We start from the raw sequence: 22083 nt of genomic DNA, 5'->3' as shown, positions 1-22083 counted from the left end.
TGGAACTGTCTTCATAGGGTTATTATAAGGATTAAATTAGTTAATATTTGTGAAGCATTTGGAATAGGGCCTGGCACTTAGCAAACATTAATTGGAACTTAATGAATAAAGAATTGTGTATATAAGTTTACAAAACTAAATTTCTCAGAGAACATATACATGTATGTATATCTCAAAATGTAACTTTAGGATAGACCATTCTATTAATAATTCCAGGATGCATCATTTTTGCTCTTAGTTTATCCTTTTTTTTTCTTAACATATTTACTCTAAAATGGTATAGGCATATGGCTTAAGGGATTTTGGCCTGCTTACACCCTTGGGCAGCTTTGATTTGAGATTCATCTCTTTTTAAGGATCAGGGATTTATCAGGATTGTACAGTAAAGAATGACAGTTATTTATAATATATAATATCTCTTTTTCACCCCTTTAGTAAATCTTCGCTTCAGAGCAACAGTTATCTATATTTAATAAAAAAATTTTTACTAGAGTATAGTCGACCCACGATACCATGTCAGTTCCAGGTGCACAGAAAAGTGAATCAGCCGCACACATCCACACATCCACTCTTTTCTAGACTCCTTTCCCATATAGGCCACCAGAGGAGTGTTGAGTAGAGCTCCCCATGCTACACAGTAGCTCCTCACTAGCCACCCATTCCATATATAGTAGTGTGTACATGTCAATCGCAATCTCCCAATTTATTCCACCCCCCCCCCCGCCTCACCCTCTGGGAACCATAAGTTTGTTTTCTACATCCAGAGCAACACTTATCTTTAATTTGGTGGTTCTTCACTCTGTCTGCACACCAGAATCACCTGGGGAAATTTAAGAAATTACCAATATCAAGGCCTCACCCTCCACTCAGTTATGCCATAATCTCTGGCATAGGCCTGGGCATTGGTGTATTTAAATGTTTCCCCTGTGATTGTACTGTGTAGTTGAGATTGAAAACTGCTGCTTTTTAAAGTGTTGCTTTTTGGCAAATTATTCCTGAAACTAAATATCATCTGATTCTTGTTATGAAAACATGGATTTCTGGGCTTTAGCTCAAATATACTAAATCTAAACTTCTAGGGGAGAAGTCTGATTATCTTTGTGTTAATAATGATCTTGGGGCTTCCCTGGTGGTGCAGTGGTTGAGAGTCTGCCTGCCGATGCAGGGGACACGGGTTCGTGCCCCGGTCCGGGAAGATCCCACATGCCGCGGAGCGGCTGGGCCCGTGAGCCATGGCCGCTGAGCCTGTGCGTCTGGAGCCTGTGCTCCGCAACGGGAGAGGCCACAACAGTGAGAGGCCCGCGTACCACAAAAAAAAAAAAAAAAAAAAATGATATTGGGTGATTCTTATCCAACAAGTTCAGGAACTAGACGTAGGTGATGCCTGTCTGTAAGAGATCAAGCACTTAGATGCTTGAAATCTGAATTTACTTTGAAGGCCTCCTTTGCTTTCACGTACCAGGATTGGATCTACTTCTTGTAGTGAGAAGGAGAGGGTTTGGGTAGTTACTACAGTGCTAATTCACTGCACTTTAAGAAGAAGAAGAAGAAAACGGAGAGATGTCAGGGTGCTGGCTTAGGACAAGAGTAAAATAAATGTCTTTTCTTAAACTGTTACTGATTCCTGTTTTAGTTAGATTGAAGCATGCTTTACTTTAGAAATCCACTTTGGTTTTCTTTATTGAGGATAGGATATATTTTGACAGCTGCAGGTTGCTTCATAACATAAGAAAGTAGTGGGTGTACACTCTTCTGATAGAACTTTATTTTTTCCTTGCCAACTGTGAATTTTTACAGAGAAATATGCACGTGTAGAGCATATAAGTGTATATATGACACAAAGGCTATAGACCCTTAATATTTTCAGATTTAACGTGAATGGGTTTGATTGAAAGCAATTGTATAGAATGCTTGTTATTAATCTCCAGTTTTCCTGAGGCACATGCTGAGATTTGATTTAATGTGTTACGACGCTGGGGTGTAGAAGTACTCTCAGTGTGTAAGCCTTGCCGAATGTCTTGCATCTTTATCTCCATGCCACCTTTTTTTGTTCTGCACTCCCAGCACTTGTGCAGTAATTCTTCTAAAATTAATACAAACTTTTTTTTTTAATGGACCCACCCCCAGCCAATCCCACAAGAGAAACCAGCTGTTATTTCTGGTAGTATTAGCGAAAATAAGGAATTTGAGAAAGTGATAGTTCTAGCTCCAAGACAAATTTCTCCTTTTGTTTTAGCTAGGTGGCAATTTTAAAGTTAATGAATGAGAATCACCTAATATTTTAAGAAACTATTCTTTCCTCTATTTTATTTAGAAATTGTGTGCCAGTTTGAGGACTTGAGAATGCTTTGTGCTCTATTCAGTACCCAAATGTAAGAAGTCAGTTGTGCTGGTTCATAATTATGGGAAAACTACAAGAATCACTTTGGGATTCTAAAAACTACAGTGGAATAGGTCTGAATGTGCCTTAAGTGTCTTAATTTTTAAGTTTTGTTTTATTTAAGTTCCTCAAGTGATTACAACACATATCTAAACAAGAGCCTCAGGCTTGCAGGTTTTTTTTTTTTTTTTAAAGAGTGCCAAAACCCTGAAACCTGTGATGTTTGGTTACAGTTTTATGTGAGTCATACTTCATGTGATTAACATTCAGTTGGATCTTAGGTTCCTCTAAAGTATCATGAAAATTAATATATTATGTTTATCTTGGTGAAAAGTACAACATTGCTTGGAAAGTAGGTGGTAGTACTAATGGCGGTAATTGTAGGTGTGTTTATACACATGTACTTACTTTTTTTCTCCTTTTCTAAAGTTACATTGCAAACTTCTGGAAACAGAGCGCCAACTCGGGGAAGCTCATGGTAGGCTGAAGGAACAGAGACAGCTTTCAAGTGAAAAGCTGATGGATAAAGAACAACAAGTGGCTGATCTACAGCTCAAACTTTCTCGTTTAGAAGAAGAGGTAAGCTCGCATTTCAAATGAGTTTACATTAGTACATTTATTGATAGGTTTGAGGCATCTTAAATATTGTGTTTAATCTTTTTATGGTCAAGAGCTTTAATTGGATTTTTTTAACTTTAAGTTGGGACTTTTATTTCTCCCCAGTTAAAACGTCCTATTTATTAACTGTATTAAGTCATTTTGTTGTGATTGTATTCCCTAAAGTTCTCAACAAAAATGTGCAAAGAAGGCTACTCTTCAGCTTTAGGCAGGATAAATTCTCGGGGTGAACCTGTCAGGCTGCTCAAGAAGAGTCTTCCTTTCCAGGAAGGACCAATTCCTAATGACTCTGAAAAATGAACAGTTTCTGAGGGCATTAATGACATGTAGTTGGTGCATATAAACTTTGAGTTTGCATTTAAGGATTTTCTCTTTTAAAAATTAAACATAAGATTGTATGCTATCCTAACTTAAGCTGTAGTTGGCAAAAATGGTAACTGCTATTTGGTTAAAGTAAAAGTTATCATTAAAGTACTTCTTTTATTAGAATTGAACAAACCCTGAGAGTTAAAATCTGTAGCTTCAGCAAAAGATTTTCTTGTAGACCCAAAATCTTAGTGTGGTAGATCATGCTGTTGTTTCCCAATAAGTGATAATTATGATTGTTGTGAAAAAAGTAAAACAAATATTATTACTGTTACAAAAATAATTATGTAATTAATTTAAAAATAATTAATTAAAAATAAATATATAATTACTTATATATAATTAATTCCTTGATCATATTAGTATATAAAAACAATAGGGCTTCCCTGGTGGCGCAGTGGTTGAGAGTCCGCCTGCCGATGCAGGGGACACGGGTTCGTGCCCCGGTCCGGGAGGATCCCACGTGCCGCGGAGCGGCTGGGCCCGTGAGCCATGGCCGCTGAGCCTGAGTGTCCGGAGCCTGTGCTCCGCAATGGGAGAGGCCACAACAGTGAGAGGCCCGTGTACTGCAAAACAAACAAACAAACAAACAAACAATAATGAACTAAATGCCAACCTGGAGAAAGAATTTTATACTTTTCAGGATGAGAATCAATTCTTAAGGAATAATTTCTTAATCATGAGATTACAATTCTATAAGTAATGAGATACTGCTTTTAAAGTTGATTTTTATCTGTTGTTTGAATTGAATTTTCTCTTCAGACTTGAGAATTGTGAGATCTGAAGTACTACCAGATATTTATATGATAGCATTATGCCTTTAAGTTGTCAACTGACAGTCTTCATTTTTTTTTTTTTAAGTTGAAGGAAAAAGTAACAAATTCCACGGAATTGCAGCATCAGTTAGATAAAACAAAGCAACAGCATCAAGAACAACAAGCTCTTCAGCAAAGCACTACAGCAAAACTTCGTGAAGCTCAGGTAAATAGTATTTGGATTTTTAGCCCTTTAAACAAAAATAAACCAAATCATTATCCTTTTGTTGTGGTGAAACTAGATAATGCAAAGTACTTGATTGTGAAGAGTTTTGATAATTTTCAGTATCTGGATAATCAGAAAATCTTTTTCTTTTGATTGCTCTGTTGAAAAGTTTTTCTAAAATATTAAAAAATATTTATTATGAACAGATTTATTACTTATAAATTTATATAAAAATTTAAAATTTATTAAATTTCTGTTAAAGAAATTTACTAAATTTATTTAAATAAAATATATTATTTATTTAAATTATTTATACATAATAAATTATTTATTTATTATTGTTTATTAAAATACCTTATTTTAGAAATGAAAAATGCAAACAAAATTTCTCAGTTTAGTATACCTCAGTAAAAAATAACATTTTGTATTTCCTACAATAGAACTTACGTTTATTGGTCATGTCTTTCCCTGTTTCAGAGCTATCATATGAACGTTGGAATTGTAGGTATAGAAAATGTGACTGAGTTAAATTTGTACAGATTCTATAGTATAGCTCAGAAGATTGAAATAAGGTAAAATTTTTTTTTTGTTATGGTGAGCAGAAGACAGTACCCAGATGTTTGAAATGAATTTGAATTTAACATTCATTTATTCCTTTGGTCTTTTATTAATTCATTGAATATTATTGAGCACTGTGTGTCAGGCCCAGTGGTAAGCACTGAAATTAGAGAGCTGAGTAAGACACAGTGCCTGCCTTCTAGGAAAAGGCAATCTAATGATATACACACAGAAGCAATGTTGGAGTTGAAAGGAGGAAGTAAGTAATATGCCTTTCTTTCCCTTCTGAGTTTGGATAGTGGCATGGGAGTCAGGTGGTTTGAGATCCAAATATTGTATTCATTTATTTGTTCTTTCATTCAGTCAGTCAACAAATATATATTAATGTCTACTGTTAGCCAAGGAAGTGATTTTGTGGATATGGTAGCAAAGAAAATAGACAAAGATGTCTGCTCTCATGGAGCTTAGTGAGGAAGGCAAACACTAGCCAAGGTAAATAGGCAAAATATATAGTGTGTTAGATGGTGGAAGTGCTATGGAGATGAAAAAAGGGACGGGGAGTAGGAAGTATCTGGGGGTCTGGAGGTGGGACTGCAATGTTAGATATGGTTGCCAGGGAAGGCATCTTTGAGAAGATCTAAAGGAAGGGAAGGTGTACAAGAACATCAAGGAGCCAGTGAGTGGAGTGGTGTGAGTGATAAGAGAGTTGAAAGCCATAGGGATCACAGCCATAGAGATCACAGAGGATCAGAACATGTCAAGCTTCATAGGTAATTTTAAGGATTTTACTGTGAGATGAGAAATCATTGGAGGATTCTGAGCAATGGAGTAGTATGATCGGACTTATAATTTCGTAGGATTACTCTGGCTACTGTATTGAGAGTAGGCCGCAGGGGCACATAAGTAGAAACAAAGAAATTAGCTAAGAGACTACTATAATAATTGACACAAGAAATGATATGGCTTGGATCAGAGTGAAAACAGTGCAGGTAGTGAAAAATGGTCAGATTCTAGATATACTTTAAAAGCTGACAGATTTACTGATAGATTGATATGGGGCATCTGCAGAGAAGTCAAGGATGATTCCAAGGATTTTGGCTCGGGTAGTTGGAAGGATGGAGGTCAAACAAGATGAAGACTGGGAATCCTATTGGATTTGGCAACATGAAGTCACTGATGACATTGGTAAGAGCAATTTGTAAAGAGAAGGAGGGGCAAAAGCCTGATGGAGAGGGTCCAAAAGAAAATGGGAAGAGAGAAGTTTGATGCAATGAATATAGATAACTCCAGGAGTTTTATTATAAAGAGTAGCAAAAAAAATAGAGTAGTAAAAATGAGGTAGAGAATTTGTTATAGATTGCAGGCAAGTGGACTTTCTTATAATGTACTGCAGAATTAAATTTATTCATCCAATCACAGACAAAGCTGGAAATGACAGCCTTTTACCTTCTTATAGGCAGGTTGTCTCTTAGACTGAGGGGAGAGCAAGGGGCTGAGTTAAACATTCTTGATTCCTTATTCCAAGCTTTCCAGTTAGTTAAATTCTCAATCTCTGGGGAGGAATAAGAAAAGGATGGCAAAGAGGCCAGGCAAAGTCTCTCATTATGAAAAGTCCTAAAAACTAATTAAAGAGATGTGATGAGTATAGTTGTAGGTGTATATATGTGTATAAAATTATTATGATAGCATAGAGAAGACAGTTATGTAACTCGGATATAATTTGGAAAAGAGCAGTTACAGAAAATTTCCTTAGAAGGGGCAATCTGTTGCAAAGTTTGTGTAAATGTTTCTGGGTTGCAAAGATGGTGATAGTGAGTAGTATACTCCAAGTAGAAGTTACAAGGAAAAGAATAGTGAAGCTGGTATGAATGAAACTGTTAGGTTTTGCTGGAGCTTAAAGTGTAATTTAGAGATGAGTTGGAGAAGAGCCCAGAGCATTAGACATGGGTAAGTTTATGGAAGGCCTTTCTTTCTATGCTTGAAGATAGAAAGGTATTGAAGGTCTTTAAAAGTGCCATAGCCAGATTTGATTTTTAAATAGATTATTCTCATGGTTTTGTAAAACATGAATTTTGGAGAGAATATTCTGAAACAGGAGATCAGTTAAAAGACTAATATATGCAGTAGTTTAGGTGAAAAATAATGATGGTCCTTTTTTTTATCAATTTATTTTTATTTATTATTTTTGGCTGTGTTGGGTCTTCGTTGCTGCACGTGGGCTTTCTCCAGTTGCGGCGAGCGGGGGCTACTCTTCTTTGTGGTGCATGGGCTTCTCATTGCGGTGGCTTCTCTTGTTGTGGAGCACGGGCTCTAGAGTGTCCCGGCTTCAGTAGATGCGGCACGTGGGCTCAGGAGTTGGGGCTTGCGGGCTCTAGAGAGCAGGCTCAGTCGTTGTGGTGCACGGGCTTAGTTGCTCTGCGGTGTGTGGGATCTTCCCGGACCAGGGCTCGAACCCGTGTCCCCTGCATTGGCAGGCGGATTATTAACCACTGCACCACCAGGGAAGCCATAATGATGGTCTTAGTTTAAGCAATTGCTAAAAAATATCATATGGACAAATATGAATACTACTTTGGAGGTAAATTAATAAATAGTTGTAGGGAATGACAGAGAAAGGGAATGGCTTGAAGACTGATAACATTGAGTTACATGGTAAATGGAGATATCATCAGCTGTGTTAATGAACTTGAGAAAGATGGCCAGTGCAGTGAGTTCAGTTTTGGACGAGTCTTGAGGCACCTATGGGATGTATTAATTTAAAGCCTGAAGGAGAGGACCATGCTATATATTAGCTGTGAGAGACAGTATTTATGGGGTAAATGGAATTATTAGAATAAATGTGATCAACCAGGGAGAGAGTGTAATGAGAAAAACAGACAACTGGTAACACAAGACTTCTGGGAAACACTAACATTTAAGGGATGGATGAGTAGAGGAAGAACAGCTCAAAGAAAGAATGATCAGAGCAATTAAGGAGACCTTGCAGAGTGAAAGCCAAAGGACTAGGGAGAGTCAAAAGTTGGGAGTAAGCAGCAACTTCAAATGTGGGTGTGTGGAGAGGACACCCAGTATGATAAATGAAAAATATTCATTAGGTTAAGTAGTTAAGAATTAGTGACTTGTGAAACATAATTTCAATAAAGTGATAGACATGAATGTCTGATTTTTGATTGATGAGTAAATGAGAGATGAGGGAGTGGGGAAAGTAAATATGCATTACTTTTGAAATTAAAATGTGAATTGCATAAAGACTGGGCAGAAACTGGAGTGGGACTTGGTCTAGGAAGTGTTTTTGAGAACCAGAGGTACCTGAATATGTTTATAATGTAGGACAAAGGGACTAGTAGAGAGGGAATAATTGAGGATATTGGAGAAGGGGAGGTGACTGAAGGAATAAGGTATTCATAAGCTATGATGTCACTTGTACAATGGGTGGTGGTAAATTCAAACTTATCCTGTGAAGGATATCCTTTGAAGAAAGGAGGTGTGTGTGTGTGTGTGTGTGTATTTAAATATATTTTACTTTATTTATTTTTATTGAAGTATAGTTGATTTATAATATTGTGTTAGTTTCAGGTATACAGCAAAGTGATTCAGTTATACATAAATACATACATATGCATATGTGTGTGTGTGTATATATGTGTGTGTATATATATATATATACATATTCTTTTTCAGATTCTTTCCCTTTACAGTTATTACAAAATATTGAGTATAGTTCTCTGTGCTGTATAGTAGGTCCTTCTTGGTTATCTATTTTACATATAGTAGTGTGTAAATATTTTTGAATTATATATGTCTATGTATAATTTTATAGGTAAGAGGAAGAAAAATCATGGTAGGTCATTCCTGAAGATAATATAGCACCGCCCACCCCCCAGGTTAAGTTTGAATAGTAATAGCTGAATGTCTGATGGACAGAGATTAAGAATTTGGAGATTAAGATTAAGCTTTTAAATGGTTATTTAGGGGAATATTTGAGGATGAGAACCCCACTCAAGTGACAGGAGTGAAAAGATGATTCTGAGTATATAATAGAGGTTGGAGTCTAGAAATTTGTGGTGGCACCAATCTGTGGAGGTTTGTGATTTCGCTCTAATAGTGCTTAGAAATGTAGGTGTGGAGAAAGCAGATTGCACCATTGATCTAGGATTGGGTCTTTTTTGGAGTGGCTGTATTGGAAACTTGGGGGGTAAAAGGAAATGGAGAATGTAGATGAAAGAATAGTTAAGGTTAGTTCATATCCATATATGAGGTTCAGGAAGAAAAGCTAGGTGTATGCTAAATATGCTAGAATAAAATTGAGGTTAATGTCTCTTTGACATTGAAAAGCAGAAATTAGGTCATGAAACTGGAAGACGGTGAGGAAGTTGTGGTCACAGAGTAGGATAATTGACATTTTTTTTTTTTTATTTTTTATTTTTATTTATTTATTTATTTTTTTTTATTTTTTTGCTGTACGCGGGCCTCTCACTGCTGTGGCCTCTCCCGTTGCGGAGCACAGGCTCCGGACACACAGGCTCCGCGGCCATGGCTCGCGGGCCCAGCCGCTCCGCGGCATGTGGGATCTTCCGGGATCGGGGCACGAACCCGTGTCCCCTGCATCGGCAGGCGGACTCTCAACCACTGCACCACCAGGGAAGCCCGACATTTTTTTAATCTAGAGCAATTTCAGGTGATTACAAGATCCTGCATGTGAGTGATTGAATAGAATGAATAAAGGTCCAGGAATTAAGATGATATGAATGTTGAGGCTGTACTCTTAATTCTCTGTGTATTTTGTATTTCCCAGGAAATTGGCAGAAATTGGGATTGAGAGAAAGACTAAATCAGGTCTCAAGTCTTCAGTGAATGAGGTAGGGATTTATAGATGATAGCAACACAGCATAGAGGATAGAATAAATGAATACATAATTCCCAAAGCAGCATAAACCTTTTACTTGAGGGAGAGAGTAATGGCAGTGAAGAAATCTAGAAAAAGTCAACCTCTCCTGCTTGCCCAACAGAACAGTCCTTACATATCAGAGAGGGCTGATGGGAAATCGGCATCTGTACAGGGAGCACCAAACTTCAGTTAGACTTGGAAATAGAGTGATAGTTCTAGAAAAAGCTTAGCCCTGGAACTGTGTTTCCAGAAGATTGGTAGAATGTGCAGAGAGGGTTCTTAGTGGCAGGAACAGAGGATGAGAGCAGAGAGATTAGGTTGCTTTTCATCGTTTTGTGATTGAAACTTAAAGGGATGAGAAGCATGTTTGAAAGTGACTGATCTCACATATTTTAATATTGGCACAGTTCGTTCAGGGTACCAGGGGGTTGCTGGCTCCGTCTCAGGAAGGTGGTGTGGGCTGCTATGAAGTTTGCCTAAGGGCTTGTTAGGGCCTTGTTCTGGGTAGAGGCTCTCTGGCTCTCTTAGAATGATTGAGGCAGAGGCAAAGGCTGTGGGTCAGCTAGCTCTCAACATTAGTGAGTGTTGCTCTGGATGTGGGCTCTTGCATGTGCTCTGTGTAACATGACGGTCCTTGGTGAAGTAAAGAAGAGGGATCCCTTGAGGGAGTGACAGAAGAGTCCTATTGGGGTACTGAAATGATCTTTCATGAGTGTATGTGTGTTAGAGTACAATCACTTACTTTTCCGTTCATTCAGTAAATATCTTAGAACATACAGGTCTTGGATACCTCGATGAATAAAACAGATAAAAATCTTCACCTTCTTGGAGCCTACATTCTTGTGAGGGGCAGAGGGAGGCACATAAACATGAAAACTCAGTAAATTATTGAGTGTTAGACGATAAGTGCTGTGGGAAGAAACAATATTCAGGAGAGGGAGTATTTGGAAAGGCTGCAATTTTAAATGTAATGATCAGGGTAGGTATGATTGAGATGGTGGCATTTGAGCAAACATTGGAAGGAGAGGGAATGAGCCATGTGACTTTGAGGAAGTGTGCCAGGCAGAAGAGACAATTGGTGTGAAGGCTCTGAGGTGGGCGTGTGCCTGGTGTGGTTAGGAATAATGAGGAGCCCCACGTGTCTGAAATGGAGTAAACAAGAGTCATCGTAGGTGGTGAGGTCAGAGTGTTAGAGTAAGAGTGTGGTTAATTGAAGGGGTATTTTGGTTAAATTCTAGTTTATTATCAATAATATAGGTTTATATTGTTAAGTATATAGTTCTAATTATTTAATTAAATTTGCCATGTTAAAATGTAATGATTAGTAAAAAATATGTAAGACTAAGAGTTTGAGTCTTAAAATTTATTTATTATCATTTTGTTTGAGGAATAACTTTTTAAGTTCTCTATCATTAAGGTAGTAGTTTTCAATTCTTTACAGAATGATTTAGAACAAGTACTACGTCAAATTGGTGATAAGGACCAAAAGATCCAGAACCTTGAAGCCTTATTACAGAAGAGTAAAGAAAATATTTCCTTACTAGAAAAGGAAAGAGAAGACCTTTATGCAAAAATTCAGGCTGGTGAGGGAGAGACTGCTGTTCTTAACCAGTTACAGGAAAAAAACCATACATTACAAGAACAAGTAAGCTTGTCAAGTGCATTCTATTTCTAAAATTTACTTTTCAAGTGTATTCTATTTCTAAAATTTACTTTTATCTCTCTAAATCTTACTAAGTGCTTTATCTAAATGATTCTTCTGTTATTTTTAGTACTTTAAAAATTATTATGTATTTCTGACAAATACTAGCTCATTTACCTTAGAGGTGGGTTGCTATTGTAGTGAAAATAAGCTAACATGATTTGATGAAGGAACTCTCAGTTCATGTCCCACGATGTAACTTATTACCTGTGATGACCATGAGCAAATCATTTCCCCTTGTAAGCTCATTTGAAAAGTATAGTTAGCTCATATTGAAAAGTTATTAATAATATATACTTGCCTCATGGCATTTTGTGATGTTTTGAAAAAAGTAAATAAAATATATTTATAAACTAAAAGCACTAATCAAGTGTTAGTTGTTACTATGTATTGGTTAATAACCAGGCTTAGTGGTTACCTATATTTTGATATTGTATATGTGTTTGGAATACATAGCTAATAATAATTTTGGTAAGTTGCCTTATCGTTCTAACATCCGTGTGTTAGTTTAAGTGAAACTTATAAAATTTAGCTTAATACATTTTCAAACTGTAAAGAATTTATAGTCACTTTTTGGAAGAATTGTCTAATAAGAGAATTCTAATTATCTAAATGAGAAAGTATTAAAGTATAAGTAGGTCATATCACTTTTCTAATTTGCGTATTAGAATATAACACAAATTTTCCCCCCAAATTTCAAAGTTAGCCTAGGTTACCAGTTTTTATGAAGAATTATTTAGACTAGCTTTTATAGTTGAAAGTTGCATACAACTTGACATTGCTTATTATACAAATTTGATCTGAAACGCATATACAATTTTGGAAAAAGAATAAATAAAAGTAAATTTATGTACTTCTGCTTCTGGCAATATTGGAGTAACTGATACCTATTTAGTCCTCCTACTGTAAACAACTAGAAAAGTAGAAAAAACTGTGTAAAACCACTGTTTTCAGACATTGTACAACAAGCAGGTTTTCATCCCTGAGAGAAGAGAAGAGGGAACAATGTAGAGAAAAACCTCCAGAAATCTGCTTAGAGATACACTTGAACCTTTCACTGGATGCTAATCTTTACACTCATAAGGAGAGATTCCATGAGGCCAGGCAGTGAACAATTATTAGGAGCTGCAGCTGAAAAATGATTAGAACTCACAGAGCTGGGAAATATTCAAGTTCTAGCCAGTCAGAGCAGAAAGACATGGTTGAACACTTGGGGGCATTCAGTAGAAACCCCAGAAATGTCACACCTTAGGAGTAAAGCTAAACTATCCCTAGACTAAAAGCTAGCCTACACCTGACCTAAGAAGCATAGGAACAAGCCTGGAAAGGTTCTAGCTGAACCACAAGTATATTAACTGTCAGCTGGAGTAAAATTCAACATTCTTAGAAAGAAGACAGCAAAATCCAGACTTGTCATAACAAATATAAAAAAAATTACAAAGAAGCAGAAAACAAAGACACACAAAGCAGAAAACATGTGAGCTGTAAGCAGGAGAAAAATAATTCAATGGGGATAGAACCTGAAATGAGAGAGGATAGAATCATCAGACAAGTACTTTAACACAGCTTTTAAAATATACTTATATAGCACTTGTGTTTGTTTTTGTTTAATTTGTGGACAAAGACTTATAGACAGGTGCAAAAATAAATCCTCTTTTGCAACCCAGAACTCAGTGTTCAGTATGAGTTTTGATACAGATAAGAAGGAACATGATACCTAAAAGAGAATCAAGTGATGGGGGTATACTGATAAACATAAAGATTGCTTCCAGGATTATAGAGCTGATAATTTCCCTCATATCTTAAGCTTTTAAATTATCAGCTGCATTGATTTATTACTCTAATTTTAATGTTGACATGAAACAAAGATGGCTGCTTTTTTTAGGCTTTTATCTTGAACACAGTGTCTGGATTTTAAAAAGGTATTGCTGGGCTTCCCTGGTGGCGCAGTGGTTAAGAACCCACCTGCCAATGCAGGGGACACGGGTTCGAGCCCTGGTCCGGGAAGATCCCACATGCCATGGAGCAGCTAAGCCTGTGTGCCACAACTACTGAGCCAGGTGCCACAACTACTGAAGCCTGCACACCTAGAGCCCGTGCTCCACAAGAGAAGCCACCGCAATGAGAAGCCCATGCACCACAACAAAGACCCAATGGAACCAAAAATAAATAATAAATAAGTTTAAAAAAATCATATTAAAAAGGTATTTGCATATCCCAACGATCTGTACTGTTCTAGGGTGTGATGGCTTAGGAGTGAATATGATTTGAACCTAATACATTTTTTTTTTTTTTTTTTTTTTGCGGTACTCGGGCCTCTCACTGTTGTGGCCTCTCCCATTGCGGAGCACAGGCTCCGGATGCACAGGCTCAGCGGCCATGGCTCACGGGCCCAGCCGCTCCATGGCATGTGGGATCTTCCCGGACCGGGGCACGAACCCGTGTCCCCTGCATCGGCAGGCATACTCTCAACCACTGCGCCGCCAGGGAAGCCCTGAACCTAATACATTTTTAAAGGGTGTCAAATTCAGAACCAGGCAGATCCATCTCCTGACCCTAAATGTGGTCCTAAAGTAATTGCTTGAGGAAATTGGATCCCAAAGATTACAGGCTGGGAATTTTGAAGTGTGTTTGTATTCCATTGGAGATAGAAGAAGCCCAACTAAAAGAATTGTGGGCTGACTCACATGACAACTTCTTTTTGAAAGGGCTATTTTATCTTGAAGATTTTGAGTTTGGAGGAACTAAGGTGATTGGCAGTGGAAAGAATCAGAACATGTAAAATTCCTTAAAAGTTTATTGACTTAAATAATTTTGCCAGGACTTCCCTGGTGGCGCAGTGGTTAAGAGTCCACCTGCCAATGCAGGGGACATGGGTTCGAGCCCTGGTCTGGGAAGATCCCACATGCCACAGAGCAACTAAGCCTGTGTGCCACACTACTGAGCCTGCACTCTAGAGCCCCTGAGCCACAACTACTGAGCACTTGTGCCACAACTACTGAAGCCAGCATGCCTAGAGCCCATGCTCCACAACAAGAGAAGCCACCATAATCAGAGAAGCCTGCGCACTGCAACGAAGAATAGCCGCCGCTCACCGCACCTAGAGAAAGCCCGTGGGCAGCAACGAAAACCCAACGGAGCCAAAAATAAATAAATAAATAAATAAAATAATTTTGCCTATGTTACACATAATTAAAAAAAATGCTTTACACTTAAAAAAATAAAATATACTTATGGATATAAAGAAAAAAATATAATAATGGAAATAGAAGTGGAAACAATAAAAATTAGAACTTCTAGAGATTAAAAAAAAATCTGAAATGAAAATTTCACTGGATGAATATAATAGATTAAGCAAATGGAAAACAGTATCAGTGACCATTAAGACAAGGTAATTGAAACTGTCCACAATGAAGCACAGAGAGAAAAAAGGCTGGAAAAAAAAATGAACAGTGCCTTAATGACCTGTGGGATAGTATTATGTAATCTAGCATACATATAATTAGTGTCAAAGAAGAGTGGGGAGGAGGAAAAATATTTATAGAAATAGTGGCTGAAAAAATTGTAAATTTGATTAAAAATATGAAACCACAGATTCAAGAAACTCAATGCATTCTAACCAGAGTACCCCAAAGAAATATCAGATGAATTGGATTTCACCTAAATGAAAAATGAATGCTCTTCAAAAGACACCATTACAAAAATAAAAGCCAAGACAGATTCGGAGAAAATATGTGTAGTACATATATCTGACAATTCAGAAACATCCAGGATATATAAGGAACTCTTATTACTCAATCAGATCAGTGATTGTCTGGGGCCAGAGATGAGCGGAGGGTGGGTACTGAGTGCACAGGAGCATGAGGAAACTTTTGGGGGTAATTGGAATGTTCTCTTGCTTGATGGTGGTGATGGTTAAATGAATGAATGTATTTATCAGTTCTCCTCAAACTGTACAATTGAATTGGGTGAATTTTATTACATCTAAATTATAGTTCAGTAGAGTTGGTTTTAAAAATAATAGGAATCTCTGAATTTGATGTTATTCTTATGATTTTGAGAGATTATGTTTACTTACTTTTGGAAAGATGTGAATAATGTTTCTTGAAAAAAAGTTGAGATAATCTATCATAGAGCACTTTAACATTCTCATGGTGCTTAAATTTGGGTTTCTTAGTTCTTGTTACATCATTTGTGACCTTCATAATTAGAGTCTTGCTTATATGGTAGGTAACTCAACTAACAGAGAAGCTGAAGAATCAGTCAGAAAGTCATAAACAAGCCCAGGAGAATTTGCATGACCAGGTGCAAGAGCAGAAGGCACATCTCAGAGCTGCACAAGACCGCGTCCTTTCCCTAGAATCCAGCATTAATGAATTAAGTAGTCAATTAAATGAAAGCAAGGAGAAGGTCTCCCAGCTTGATATACAGGTAATATCGAATTATGTAACTTAATATGAATTTGCATGAATAAAACACCAATTTTAGGCCATCACATATTTTAAATTGTTTCTCTCTCCCTCCCCACCCCCTGCCTTACTTATTAATGGAAAAAAAAATTAGGAATAGGAATTAAATAAAGGTTGTATTTAGACAGTTGTTGAGCTTTCCTGTTTGCCTTTCTCCCTTTCCCTCCGTCTCTTTCTCTCTCTCTCCCAGCAAATTACTCTTCCTGAAACTACCAGGTCTTTTCACTTTTTTTTTTGATGAAGCCCTTATTATTGTTTCCTAAGTTCAAAGTTGTTTGATATTATTATACCATTAGATTTCTGTTACATATATTTGAATTATTTTGAATTTGATTTTTTAAAAGGTTTGGTTAAAAAAAAAACTTCAGGGAATTCCCTGGTGGTCCAGTGGTCAGGACGTGGCACTTTCACTGCTGAGGGCCCAGGTTCAACCCCTGGCTGGGGAACTAAGATCCCACAAGCCTCGAGTACGCCCCCCCAAAAAAGAAAAAAACCCAACTTTGTATGGTACCATTATGTGATTTTTTTTTTTTTTTTTTGCGGCACGCAGGCCTCTCACTGTTGTGGCCTCTCCCGTTGCGGAGCACAGGCTCAGCGGCCATGGCTCACGGGCCCAGCCGCTCTGCGGCATGTGGGATCTTCCCAGACCGGGGCACGAACCCATGTCCCCTGCATCGGCAGGCGGACTCTCAACTACTGCGCCACCAGGGAAGCGCCCATTATGTATTTTAATGTGTTTTCTTTCAGAGGCCAGTATGGAAGCCTTGCTCAGTGAGTCAGTCATGGTGTGGGAATTAAGACATATTTCTTTCTTCATTCTCATCATTGGTTTTTTATTCTATACTATAGTAGAGAAAGTTATAGAAACATTTCTAAGCCTTAATTTTCTTTATTTGAGGAGAATAATTCCATTGAAAATCAGAAATGATATAATAAAATAACAAGTATACTATTAGAATTTGGAAAAAGAGGATACACATTTCTTTCTTTTAAAAATATATTTGTTAGATGAGTTACGGATAATTCAATATGTGGATGTCCAATTTTAGAGAGGGAGAAGTGTTTTGCATTTATATAGGGACATCTTTTTGTCATTTATTCAAGCATTATTAGGATTATTCTCTCCTACTCATTACTGTTTGAGGGATTATCACATACTTATTTTTTAATGTCTAAATCTTTATGTTTTCTGCCAAAAGATTTAACTTTTAAAAATTATTTAGTGACAAAAGTAATGTACACTCAAGCAAGGGGAAATCAAGAACTAAATACAAATTAAATGACTTGTAAATTTTGTTACAGATTAAAGCCAAAACTGAATTATTGCTGTCAGCAGAAGCAGCAAAAACTGCTCAAAGAGCAGATCTTCAAAATCATTTGGACACAGCCCAAAACGCATTACAAGATAAACAGCAGGTAGGAGAACCTGATGCAATTTCTTACCATAACCTAATGTTTTGGTAGATAAATTAACTGGAAACATGTAAAAATGATACTCAGTTTTATATAATATTGTGATTGACCTGCTTATTCTCCTTAATTTCTCCCTGAGTTCAGAACCAGATGAGTGGTAGATGCAAGAGTCAGACAGATGGAGATAAAAGTTATCATCTTTGGGCTTCCCTGGTGGCGCAGTGGTTGAGAGTCCGCCTGCCGATGCAGGGGGCGCGGGTTCGTGCCCCGGTCCGGGAGGGTCCCGCATGCCGCGGGGCGGCTGGGCCCGTGGGCTGTGGCCTCTGGGCCTGCATGTTCGGAGCCTGTGCTCCACAGCGGGAGAGGCCACAGCAGTGAGAGGCCCGCGTACCAGAAAAAAAAAAAAAAAGTTATCATCTTTGGGAATTCCCTGGCAGTCCAGTGGTTAGGACTTGGTACTTTTACCGTGGTGGCCCAGGTTTAATCCCTGGTTGGGGAACTACGAATTCCACAAGACAAGAGGCGTGGCAAAAAAAAAAAAAAAATCATCTTTTTTTTTTTTTTTTTTTTTTGCAGTATGTGGGCCTCTCACTGTTGTGGCCTCTCCCGTTGCGGAGCACAGGCTCAGCGGCCATGGCTCACGGGCCCAGCAGCTCCGTGGCACGTGGGATCTTCCCAGACCCGGGCACGAACCCGTGTCCCCTGCATCGGCAGGCGGACTCTCAACCACTGCGCCAGCAGGGAAGCCCCATCTTTGTTTTTGATAAAGCTCAACTTGTGCAGCTATGGTTGAGCTTCTTAATATTGTATTTCTCCCATAATATAGACCTTGGTGTGGAGCTGAAATATTTACTCCTAATTGTTGAATTGTTGCTTCATCCCATCAAATACCAATGACTGGGAAAGAGACAGATTTCCACACCTGTTTTAAGTAGGTAATCAGGCCGTGACCCAGATATACTTACCACTTCGAAGCAGGAAAAGAGCACCATGTATTCCATCTCAATAGTAAGAGCTACTCTCTTTTCTTGGGGGTAGGAGTAAGTAGGGCTGGAAAGAATACACAAGTTACTCTTCTCAACACTTCTGGTAGAATAAAAGCTTCCTTCTTTAGGGCCAAGCTCAAAATGCTGGTAGATTTTTCTTACCTTTGACCAGGTAGGAATTTTTAAAGTTTACTTTTTGCTTGAGAAGTAATACTGGTTGTTGGTCCAAACATTTTTTTTTTTTTTTGTGGTACGCGGGCCTCTCACTGCTGTGGCCTCTCCCCTTGCGGAGCGCAGGCTCCGGACGCACAGGCTCAGCGGCCATGACTCACGGGCCCAGCCGCTCCGCGGCATGTGGGATCCTCCCGGACCGGGGCACGAACCCGTGTCCCCTGCATCGGCAGGCAGACTCTCAACCACTGCACCACCAGGGAAGCCCTGGTCCAAACATTTTTTAAACAATATATTAGTGTATCAAGTTAATGAAACAAAATGATTTTCTATATTTACCCTTAACCCCAATCCATCTTTTCTCCTTATATGGAAATTTTGCTTTTAAATTTGGTATGTATCCTTCCAGACTTATATAAACATTGAACAAAAATATATGTGTGTGTGTATATACACACACACAGGTCTTTTTGTTTTATACATATACTATCATTATATATGTTGTTCTGCAACTTGCTTTTTACTTTATATTGTTATTTACATTATTGCTAAACACATCTGGAAAGTATTTTCTAAGTATTAGGTCAGTGCCAGGAACTATAGTGGAAAAAGTCTTTATAAGAATAACCACATAAAAGTTCAAAATTTACCTGACAAAAATATTACAAAATTCTAAAGCAAGTAGCCAAAGAATAAAACATTTTCTGAAGTATGTCTGATGAAGGGTTAATATTTTTGATGTTTAAAACACTTTTACATAAGAAATAAGTGACTACAAAAAAAAGTAAATGATCAAAACTATATTAGCAAATCCTCAAGTTCATTAAGAAGCAATTGCAAATTAAGACAATAACGGAATATGCCCTTATTAAGGTAAAATGTTCATGTGTATGTGTTTAACACTGGAAGGATTGGACATGGTGTAGAAGAACAAGCCACTTCCACAGTGGCTTGTTTTGATGGTGGTAGGGGAAGCTGATTGGCAATATATTTATTTTAAGACCTTTAGGATTTTTCATATTCATTAGCTCACTTTTAGTCCTTTACCCTAAGGAAATAATCGTAGTTTTAAGCATGCTGTTAGCATATCTGCAGAAAGGTTTGTAGCAATCTAAGAATATAAAATAGGACATTTGGCTAAAAAATGGTCTGTATTGATAAAAATAGAAATTTACGCAGTCATGTATAATGATATTTTAGAAAATAATGTCACAGTTTCATGATGCATTGTTATGTAAAAACAAAGGAGGTTAGGGCTTCCCTGGTGGCGCAGTGGTTGAGAGTCCGCCTGCCGATGCAGGGGACACGGGTTCGTGCACCGGTCCGGGAAGATCCCACATGCCGCGGAGCGGCTGGCCCCGTGAGCCATGGCCGCTGAGCCTGCATGTCCGGAGACTGTGCTCCGCAACAGGAGAGGCCACAGCAGTGAGAGGCCCGCGTACCGCAAAAACAAAAACAAAAACCAAAACAAACAAACAAAAAACAAAGGAGGGTACAGTAAAACAGTATGTAAAGCGACCTCCTTTATTTTAAAAGTACAAATCAAAAAATAGAAACTAACATACAGAAAAGACTAGAAGGAAAGCTATCAAAACATTAATAGTAATTATCTGTGGGTAGTGGATTTACTAGTAATTTTTATTTTGTTTTTTTTCTGTGCAACTAGATATTCCAAATGAATTGTTCAAGTATCATAATGTAATCCCTGTAATTTAAAAAATTATATTAAAAATGGTGTTTTGAACATTGAAAACATTTAATTATAGTATAAAAGTGTTATTTTATTATTAGCCTGTTTAATATTCTGTTGTATCTTTTGGCTCCTAAAATAACTCTTCCTAGAAAAAGTTATTGAGCTCTTATGTATGTAAACGTAGTATCTCAGACTATGTACAACTTCAGTTCAAGTCCTTTACATTGGTGGGTAAATATAACCTCTGATATATTATTAGACTTATCTATGGTCTTACTCAAAATAGTTTCTTAAATAAAGTTAGAGTTTTCTGCCTTACTTTGACCAAACATTTGGGCATTACAGCAAAGTAAACCTTACCAAAGTTATCTTTAATTGTACTTTTTTATAGGAGTTAAATAAGATCACTACTCAGTTGGATCAGGTCACTACAAAGTTGCAGGATAAGCAAGAACATTGCAGTCAGCTGGAAAGTCATCTTAAAGAATATAAAGAGAAATACCTCTCTTTAGAACAGAAAACTGAAGAATTGGAAGGTCAAATTAAGGTTTGTATAAAGGAAACTGTAGCCATATTTTCTACTGCTGTAGCAATGGAAATTGATGACCTAGAAGGAATCAAAGATTTTAAATTTGCAAACAAATGTGAAGTTGTGATATACCAATTTAAAAACTTACTTGTAGTTTTTTCATGTCTTAATTTTGAATTCCACCTTTACTTTTAACTTCTTCACTAATGGATGGCTTTTACAAATAGCAGTTTACATATATACGGGTTGCATTGTAATGTGTAAGTGTTTTAAAGAGGCAGCCAACCAAGGATCTACTCTATAATTACAAGGAACTTAGTTTTTTATTGTTGTGAAGTCTCTTCTGCCCTATCATTCCTGTTTCCTTCCTTCCTTATTCCAATGTAATATTCAGGTGTGGTATATTTCTTCCTTTTTTTACATTTTACATTTATACCCTTTGGATTTTGTTTCTAATTTAATATTATTAAAACTATTATAATTTACACTATGGTAAATTGCTTCTTTCTTTAACACAACTTCAAGTGAAAGTATTGATTTATACTAAAGAGAATAAATGACTACACATATTAGAGAAGGATTTGACCTGAGTCCTTTGTCCTTTAAATTAGAACTTCTATAAGTTAAAGAAAAATTTCTCAAGTTACTATATATGTAACATACCTTCACAGTCAGATGAAGCACTTCTGTACAATTATAGAATCATGGGCTATGTATATTTCTATATGTGCATCTAAACCAGTATAACATGGAAGAAGAAAATTACATTTACAATTCTATTTATGGGTTCCCTTTTCTTTATGGTCAGTGATAATGGTGTGATCAATTACATGATGTAATGGTTGAAAAGAACAGAAAAACTTTTTTTTTGGTCTTTTTTTTTTAGATGAAAGGCATCTAATGAGAGTTCTATTTGAGTATCTTTTTAAAATAGTTATTTAGGGACTTCTCTGGTGGTCCAGTGGTTAAGACTCCATGCTTCCACTGCAGGGCGGGTACAGGTTTGATCCCTGGTCAAGGAACTAAGATCCCGCATGCCTCGTGGCATGCCCCCCCACCCCCCCAAAGAAAAGATATTTAGAACCACTAGTGTCTATTGTGATCTATGACAATGTCGGATATTTAACATTTTGTAATTATTATTTTAGGAAGTATTCCACCTGTTTTATATATATATGTGTGTGTTTGTGTATATATGTAGTTAATAGAATTAACATAGTTACATTGAATATCCAGTGTAAGTGTTGAGTAAGAGCCACAGGTACCTAAATTGGCTTATAAAATAGTATGCAAAATTTTTACAACTATACAAGAAAAGCATTGCTTATA

The 22083-nt window shown here is 37.3% G+C and overlaps 1 protein-coding gene across 4 annotated transcripts in view; it reads left to right on the top strand.

Annotated features, from left to right (window-relative positions):
* EEA1 (early endosome antigen 1) overlaps positions 1–22083 on the top strand; it is a 525485-nt gene that overhangs the window by 472971 nt on the left and 30431 nt on the right. For all 4 annotated transcript variants that reach the window (XM_082635349.1, XM_082635350.1, XM_082635351.1 and 1 more), the window contains 6 exons: positions 2810–2959; positions 4226–4345; positions 11233–11436; positions 15724–15924; positions 17265–17378; positions 20617–20772. In XM_082635349.1, coding sequence (XP_082491475.1) covers positions 2810–2959; positions 4226–4345; positions 11233–11436; positions 15724–15924; positions 17265–17378; positions 20617–20772 — 945 coding nt within the window. The remainder of the gene's footprint in view (positions 1–2809; positions 2960–4225; positions 4346–11232; positions 11437–15723; positions 15925–17264; positions 17379–20616; positions 20773–22083) is intronic.

Source organism: Mesoplodon mirus (assembly GCF_964341445.2).
Source record: "Mesoplodon mirus genome assembly, chromosome: 11".
Taxonomy (NCBI): domain Eukaryota; kingdom Metazoa; phylum Chordata; class Mammalia; order Artiodactyla; family Ziphiidae; genus Mesoplodon; species Mesoplodon mirus.
This window is presented reverse-complemented; position numbering and strand designations above follow the sequence as displayed.